General features: G+C 46.6%; 1 protein-coding gene across 2 annotated transcripts; it reads left to right on the top strand.

Annotated features, from left to right (window-relative positions):
- Positions 1 to 2,569: 2,569 nt before the first annotated feature.
- On the top strand, positions 2,570 to 6,278 carry LOC119362533 (probable nucleolar protein 5-2). Of its 2 annotated transcripts, none has more exons than XM_037627777.1 (10): positions 2,570 to 2,692; positions 2,826 to 2,914; positions 3,019 to 3,060; positions 3,552 to 3,731; positions 3,819 to 3,983; positions 4,095 to 4,295; positions 4,379 to 4,675; positions 4,863 to 5,063; positions 5,140 to 5,271; positions 5,682 to 6,278. In XM_037627777.1, the coding sequence occupies exons 2-10, from the start codon at positions 2,837 to 2,839 to the stop codon at positions 6,066 to 6,068; spliced, it is 1,683 nt and encodes a 560-aa protein (XP_037483674.1). In that variant the 5' UTR covers positions 2,570 to 2,692; positions 2,826 to 2,836; the 3' UTR covers positions 6,069 to 6,278. The 2 variants fall into 2 exon arrangements, with proteins under 2 accessions (XP_037483674.1, XP_037483675.1); XM_037627778.1 differs by having other exon boundaries at positions 2,630 to 2,697.
- Positions 6,279 to 8,001: the final 1,723 nt, after the last annotated feature.

Genomic DNA, 8,001 nt, shown 5'->3' with positions numbered 1-8,001 from the left:
GGGGGGGGGGGAGGACTCCTCCCCTGGCCGCCGCCCCCTTGGAGATTGGATCTCCTAGGGGCTGGCGCACCCCCCCCTTGGGATCCCTATATATAGTGGGGTAGGAGGGCCTCCCAAACACACCTTATGCCTTTGGTGCAGCCCCTCCCTCTATCCCAAGTTCTTCTCCTCTCCCGTGGTGCTTGGCGAAGCCCTGCAGGATTGCCACGCTCCTCCACCAACACCACGCCGTTGTGCTGCTGCTGGATGGAGTCTTCCTCAACCTCTCCCTCTCTCCTTGCTGGATCAAGGCATGGGAGACGTCACCGGGCTGTACGTGTGTTGAACGCGGAGGTGCTGTCCGTTCGGCACTTGATCATCGGTGATCTGAATCACGACGAGTACGACTCCATCAACCCCGTTCACTTGAACGCTTCCGCTTAGCGATCTACAAGGGTATGTAGATGCACTCTCCTTTCTACTCGTTGCTGGTCTCTCCATAGATAGATCTTGGTGATACGTAGGAAAATTTTTGAATTTCTGCTACGTTCCCCAACAAATAAACCGGTTGAAAATAAACCGGTTGAAAGTGGGGGGGCTATTCAACCAATTCGTCCATTAGGAGTAGAGATTGTGGAAGTGAAGGCCGAGGTATGCCAAATTTTGAATATCATGACTAAGACCATCTCAGACAGATAATTGGGTCTACCGTCCATGATAGGGGTGGACCGTGTGGACTGTTTTAAACACATAATAGAAAGGATTCAAGCATTGGTGAATGGTTGGAAGGAGAGAACACTATCCTTTGGAGGAAAAGAGGCTTTGCTGAAACCGGTGGCCCAGGCCATCCCAACGTATGCGATGGGTGTATTTAAATTCCCAAAGAAAATTTGCAAGGGAATCACTGATGCAATGTCGCAATTCTGATGGGGTGACGAGGAGGACCAGCGAAAGATGCATTGGTTTGCATGGTGGAAGATGTGTATTCCAAAGGAAAGAGGAGGAATGGGATTTCAGGGCATTCATAGTTTCAACCTGGCAATGCTAGCGAAACAGAGTGCTGGAGACTAATTGACAACTATGGCTCTTTATGTGCTCGAGTATTACGAGCAAAGTATTACCCCACGGGAGATATACTGAACTGTCAACTAAAGAAGGGATCATCCTATGTGTGGCAAAGTATTTGGTCAGGAATTCAAACTTTCAATCATGGTTGTGTTTGGAGAGTTGGTAACGGAAGCAAGATTGATATATGGGATGATGGTTGGATCCCAAATAGTGCATCAAAGAAAATCCTTACAGTCCGTGGAAACCAAATACTCACAAAGGTTAATGAGCTCATAGACCCAATCACGGGAGAATCGGATGAGCTACTGATCCGGGACAACTTCTGGCACATCGACGCAGAACGGATATTACAAATCCCGTTATTTCATGTGGAGACTGAAGACTATGTGGCGTGGCACCTAACAAAAAGTGGAGTTTTCTCTGTATGCTCGGCTTACTACAAACAGTGGGAGATGTGTTATATAACACTAGACAACAACCTGGTCCGATCATCTATGGAGCCGCACCCAGTTTGGAAGAAATTGTGGAACTTAAAGGTACCATGCCGGAGTGTGTTAGTGAACCGCCATGTGGGAAATCTATCATGTTGTCCATTTTGTACAGAAGGAGCGGATGACCTAGCACATATGTTGTTTAAATGTGCTAGAGCACAAGAAGTGTGGAGAATCCTGGGAGTCGCAGGTGATATAAACTTCACCTGTCAAACGGATCGAGCCGCTCAGCAGCTATAGAGTTCATTCTCTATGACACTTCTTTCAGGAGATAATATAATGGAGTGCTTGAGTTACCGGAGCTTATAGCCACTGCCTGCTGGTATATATGGTGGCAACGGAGACAGTTTGTGCAAGGTGATGATATTGCGTCTCCAGAATGAACGGCCCCGGCGGTGGTAGCCCTAGCACTGAACTATGTCCGCGGAGCACAAACAAAAACGACACCAAAAGTGAATACATGGCCGGCGTTCTTGGCTGGTCAGGCTGTCCTGAATGTTGATGCGTCGTTCATAGAAGAAGATTATGCAGGATCTTGTGGAGCGGTCATCCGTGATCACCGTAGAATTTTCATGTCAGCATCCACAGCAACACTAGAACATGTAGCTGATGTTGAGACAGCAGAAGCTGCGGCTATGCTTGAAGGACTGAAGCTAGCGAGGGAGACAGGATGCCGTAATGTGGTAGTAAGATCGGATAATATCACGATGGTGGAGGCTCTTAATTTCAATGGAGGCCATTCTATGGTGGCAACACCGTTATTTGATGAATGTCGCAGTTATCTCGAAGACTTCGGGAGGTTTACTATTGAGCATTCTTTTAAAGAGTTAAATAATGTAGCTCATGAGTTAGCAAGATGGGGTCGTGCTAATAATCCATCCGCTGGATTGACGCCCCGTCTGATTTCATTGTAAACCTTCTGGGCAGACGTTGTGTCTATCCTTTGATTAATAAAGTAAAGTTTCCCGTCAATTTTTTTTTACAAAGGCTGATTCCTGAAAAAAAAGGCTCTGATTGGTTTAAGATGAGCCCTAAAACCCTGGCAGCCTTACTTCTTCTCCCCACCCCGCGCGGCGCCTCCTTTCCTCTCCTCCACTCGCCGCCGCCGCCGCCGCCAGCGCCTCCTCCACCGCCGCTCGTCCTCCTATACACAGGTAAGGTACAAGAATCCCTAGCGCCGCCGCCTCGGCGGCTCCGCGGCCTCCCTTCTCCCCGCTCTCGCGGTGTCCCGGTGGCGTGGTTGGTGTGCTGACGCGTTCGTGCTGTGGTTGGTGTTTTTGCCGGCAGGTGCGGAGGAGATGTTGGTGCTCTTCGAGACGCCCGCGGGGTTCGCCCTCTTCAAGGTGCTGGACGAGGGGAAGCTCAGCAAAGTCGAGGTATTGGCTCCCGCTACGCCCTTCTCTCCGCCGGTGTATGTTTGAGGTGGTTCGTTTTTGGTCCGTTGGCTAATGATTCCTGTTTTTTTTTTTTTGCTGTTTAGGATCTGTGGCAGGACTTCGCCTCGTCGGACAAAGCAAGAAAGGTGAAACGATTCGAACCTCTGTTCTTGATTTTTCTCGTGGATGTTGTCAGTTGCTGTAAAGCTGTGATTTTTATGGTTAATCTGGGACCTGCATACACCTAGTTTCTACCTTGTCTCGGTTCAGAGGTCACCGCCATGTCTTCTGTTTTTGAATGTTAGCGGTTCAGGTTCAACGAGGGACTTATGCTTGCAAGTTAATTTTTTTCCACATGGATTGTTACAAAAACATTTTTTAGTATATTGACTGCCTGGTTGGATCCACTGTCGGAAGATTTTTATCTAGCCAATTAGGCAGCTTGTTGTGGGAGGCTTAGTTTGTGGGTCCATATCCAATAATAATTTGGAATGCTTTCTGTTGAGTGGCCATGGGGCTTGCTGTTCGCTGAGATCTTACCTATGGCTGTAGGGTTGGTTCTCTTTGTTCCTTCTTATTAAGGATGTTATCTGTTCGTTGATGATAACTAACTTGCTGTAATGGGTTTTTATATCAGGTGGTTGAGCTGAAGGCTTTCAACAAGTTTGAAAACACCTCCGATGCTCTTTCAGCGGCTACTTTGCTAATTGATAGCAAGCCCAGCAAGGGTCTGCGCAAGTTCCTGCAGAAGCACTGTGATGGTGAAACATTGGCTGTTGCTGATTCTAAACTTGGGAATGCTATCAAAGAAAAGCTGGTTAGTTTGGAGACTCAGCTGTTCCTTTCACATGAGTTGATCAATACTAGTGTATCACTGACCACCATGATATTTTGATTTTGGCAGAAAATTGATTGCCTTCACAACAGTGCTGTCATGGAGCTGATGAGAGGGCTGAGGAACCAGCTTACCGAACTTATGTCTGGACTAGCTGAACATGATCTAGGTCCAATGAGCCTAGGATTGTCCCACAGCTTGTCTAGGTATAAGCTGAAGTTCAGCCCTGAAAAGGTGAGCAACTGCTGCAGGGTCACCTAGGATTCTGATGCTTACTGTGGCTATTGTTGTGCTTCAGTTTTACTGTTCCAAACTAATTCATGATTGTGCTCATTTATTATGCAGGTTGATACTATGATCATTCAGGCCATTGGCTTGTTGGATGATCTTGACAAGGAGCTTAACACTTATGCTATGAGGGTCCGCGAATGGTACGGTTGGCACTTTCCGGAGCTCACGAAAATTGTTGCAGATAATACCCATTACGCGAAAGCTGTGAAGATGATGGGCAATCGTGTTAATGCAGTGAACCTTGACTTCTCTGAGGTCAATTGTGCCTGCATGTCCAAATTTGTGTTCTCCCTGTGCCTAAAACTTGGTATTAAGTGAATAGTTTCTGCTTCTTTTAGATACTGCCAGAAGATGTGGAAGCAGAGCTGAAGGAGGCAGCTGTAATTTCCATGGGAACAGAAGTCAATGATCTTGACCTCTCAAACATCAGGGAACTGTGTGATCAAGTCCTGGCTCTTTCTGAGTATAGAGCCCAGCTCTATGACTATCTAAAAAGTAGGATGAATACCATTGCTCCCAACTTGACTGCACTTGTTGGTGAACTTGTTGGCGCTCGCCTTATTGCACATGGTGGTAGTTTGATGAATCTGGCAAAGCAGCCTGGCAGCACGATTCAGATTCTGGGGGCAGAGAAGGTTTGTTGACTTGCATACAGTGTGCTTCTGTGCATTTTTAAATTTACTCTTTCTTTGACTAGTTGAACCTGATGTTCTGGTAGTTGTCTACTGTCATGCTTTTGTGGTTGAAGTTATCTTTTTTTTTTTGCTGCAACTGAACTTGAGCTCTAGCCCCAGGGACTTAAGCTGGTTATTTTTTCTGCAGGCCTTATTCAGAGCTCTGAAGACAAAGCATGCTACACCAAAGTATGGTCTCATCTATCATGCGTCATTAATTGGACAGGCGGCTCCGAAGCACAAGGGAAAGATCTCTCGTTCGCTTGCAGCTAAGAGTGCACTTGCCATAAGATACGACGCCCTTGCTGACGGTGATGATAACTCCATGGGTCTTGAAAGCAGGATCAAGGTACTTGTTACCGTGGTGTAGAGGCAATTTTTTGACACCAATAAGATATTGTTCTCATATTTGAATCTTTGAACAGCTTGAAACACGGCTTCGGGTTCTTGAGGGTAAAGAACTTGGGAGGTCTGCTGGTTCCACGAAAGGAAAGCCCAAGATCGAAGCGTATGAAAAGGACCGGAAGGGTGGTGGTGCTCTGATCACTCCCGCTAAAGTAAGTTGCTTTTGGCTTGCTCTATGTTTCAAAGTGTAGTCCAGTTGTTAAATGTTGTCATTTGTCAAAAACAGTAGAATTCTCATTCAACTAGAAGATGATTTTTTTAATTGAAAGATAATTAGCAGAATGTTACACTGACTTCGTTATTGATCAAGATCCTGGCAGATCTAGCAATTACATATGTTCTGTAATAGCAAAAACCAAACTTTCTGTTAATTAAGAGTGTCCAAGTGAGCACTGTATATTTTTGTTACCTAACATAAAAGAAGAATTCTGCATATTCTGTCACAGAGCACCTGCTTTAACCAACAGCTTTTGTATTTCCCAGTAATGATCATCTATACATACTGTTGTTGAACAATTAGAGTTTGAAATTTGCCTGACCTTATTTTGTTGGTCATTGTCAGACTTACAACTCAGCAGCAGATCTAGTGCTCGGACAAACCACTGAAGAAACGCCAAAGAAGTCAGAAGTTGCTTCAAAGAAGAGGAAGCACCAAGAGGAAGAACCTACTGCAGAGGCAGCTGAAGAGGACGGCGAGCAGGAGAAAGAGAAGTCCAAGAAGAAGAAGAAGAAATCCAAGGACATCGAGGAGACTCCAGCAGCCGTCACCGACGCCAGCGAGAAGAAGAAAAAGAAGAAGAGCAAGGAGGCCGAGGAGACCCCTGCAGCCGACGCCGACGGCGAGAAGAAGAAAAAGAAGAAGAAATCAGACGCTGAGGACGCCCCCATGGAGGTCGACGTGTCTGCCAAGAAGGAAAAGAAGAAGAAGAAGAAGCACGCTGACGAGTGAGCGGCACGGAGACACGGCGGAAATTTGTGGTGTAATGCTGTACTATCATCGTCCGAAAGTTTTGGGACTTGGCGTTCATGTAGAATGGAATGCCACATTAGGATTAGCAGCGACGAACCCTACAATTCGAAACTTGCAAGTGGTGAGCAGTCACTTTAAGAGGCCCAATGCTGTGCTCTCATCTATAACATCTGCTAGTATGTTCATATAGTGATCTTTTTGTAGCCAGTCAGTTCTAACTGTTACCTGCCCCTATATTAAGATCAACATTACAAATCAGCCAGAGGTTAACTTCCCTCTCTGTCTCATATCCATGATGCAAACATGCAACTAACCACAGTTAGCACCTGCTACCACCAGTAAATGCTGCGTCGATGGGGTGTAACTGAAACTGAATCTGCCCACGCACCAGCTGCCAAGAAGAACGAGCGAGCGCCCTGGCGAATCATTTCACCACGGTGCACAATATGACAGCTCCCGGCGTTCTTGTCTGTCATTCTCCTAGGCTTTATGAAGCACTTCAGTACAACACATGCTCTTCAGATTACAGTACACACAAGCCGGCCATAGTCTTCACAAATTTGCACTTCGGAGTCGGCACCGCTGCCCGCAACCTCCGCCGGCGCCGCCGCAGCCGTCGCCGACGGTGGCCACCAACCTCCTGCGAGCCGGCGGGTGCCCTACTACAGCTTCGCCCATGGCCTCCCTTCTCCGCGTTGCCGCCGAGAAGGCAGCGTGCACGTCTGCCCTGGCCTTTGCACCTGAGCAGTTCGACGAAATGCCATACAGGCTGACGATCTCCAAAAACGCTGTCGCTAGTGTTCGCCGTGCATATCTAAGTGATTTATATTTCTGTAATTTAGCCAGTGTGCTATACTCTTGGTATGTCTACAGAGTGCATGTGCCTTAACCCTTCTGCAGACCCAATCGCAATTCCTTTGTGCGTCACTTCAGAAGACGTTCAAAATGTTCAACTTGTCCAACAAACTAGAGTCAGAACTAGAAATGCTTGTTCCTTTGTGGTCAACTTGCTCTTCCCGCGATGACCAATGATCTGCGTTTTGATTTTGATGGCGAATCTGATGAGGGAAAGAACACGAACAAAAAGAAAACTAAGATCACTGTAGAGAACTAGAGACCCAAGGCAGTTAAGTGGCTAGTTTGCAGACATATGAGACTGAAAATGCAGATGACACGTAGCGCTGATGATCTACTACGCGGTAAAATAAAAGGTTCAGTGGAGCAGTAAGGATGGCTAAGTCGACATGGGCTCTCTCTTGGGCTGCATTACTTGTTACAGTTAAGGACACTAGTGGTGAATGCTCTGTTTTATCCTCTGAAGCTGAACTCTGTATTGTTGTTTTAAGTAGAAATAATCTCCTTCGCGCTGCAGTGTGTTAACTGGTGTCCTATATTTCCTGTGTCTATTGATTAAACTGATAATACTGAATCAAGTATGGTTGGTTTTATCCACTGAGCTCAACTCCTTGTAATCGACAGACTGTCGCGTATCGCCATCGTGGTGGTGTCTCGGCAGCCTGGTTCATGTTGGTGCTGTTCGAGACACCCGCGAAGTTCGTCCTGTTGATCAAGGTTCTGGACGAGGGGAAGATCAGCGAAGTCGAGGAGAGTGGCTCTGATACGTCTATCTATCTACCTGTGGTTTTGGCTTGTAGGATTTGTGGAAGGGTTTTGGCTCGTCAGACAGACCAAGAAAGGTTGGGTAATTCGAGCCTGTGTCCTGATTTTCTCGTGGATCTTATTAGTTATTGCACAGTTGTGATTTTTATAATTAAATCAGGGACTGCCGTGTGTCTCAGACTCGGAGAAGGAGAAAAAGAAGAAGCATGCCGAGGAGTGAGTGGCCCGGAGATACGGCGGGTGTAATGCTGTACTATCATCATCATCGTCTGAACTCTGAAAGTTTTGAGTA

This window comes from Triticum dicoccoides, chromosome 2B (assembly GCF_002162155.2).
Source record: "Triticum dicoccoides isolate Atlit2015 ecotype Zavitan chromosome 2B, WEW_v2.0, whole genome shotgun sequence".
Classification (NCBI taxonomy): domain Eukaryota; kingdom Viridiplantae; phylum Streptophyta; class Magnoliopsida; order Poales; family Poaceae; genus Triticum; species Triticum dicoccoides.
The sequence above is the reverse complement of the archived record's forward strand: the minus strand, read 5'-3'. Positions and strand labels throughout refer to the sequence as shown.

Bases quoted from the DNA above. Each gene is read 5' to 3' on its own strand.
- LOC119362533 (XM_037627777.1), top strand. From the start codon at position 2,837: ATGTTGGTGCTCTTCGAGACGCCCGCGGGGTTCGCCCTCTTCAAGGTG. The intron at 2,915-3,018 runs GTATTGGCTCCC...TTTGCTGTTTAG, and splicing joins GGAAGCTCAGCAAAGTCGAG to GATCTGTGGCAGGACTTCGC. The intron at 4,676-4,862 runs GTTTGTTGACTT...TTTTTTCTGCAG, and splicing joins AGATTCTGGGGGCAGAGAAG to GCCTTATTCAGAGCTCTGAA.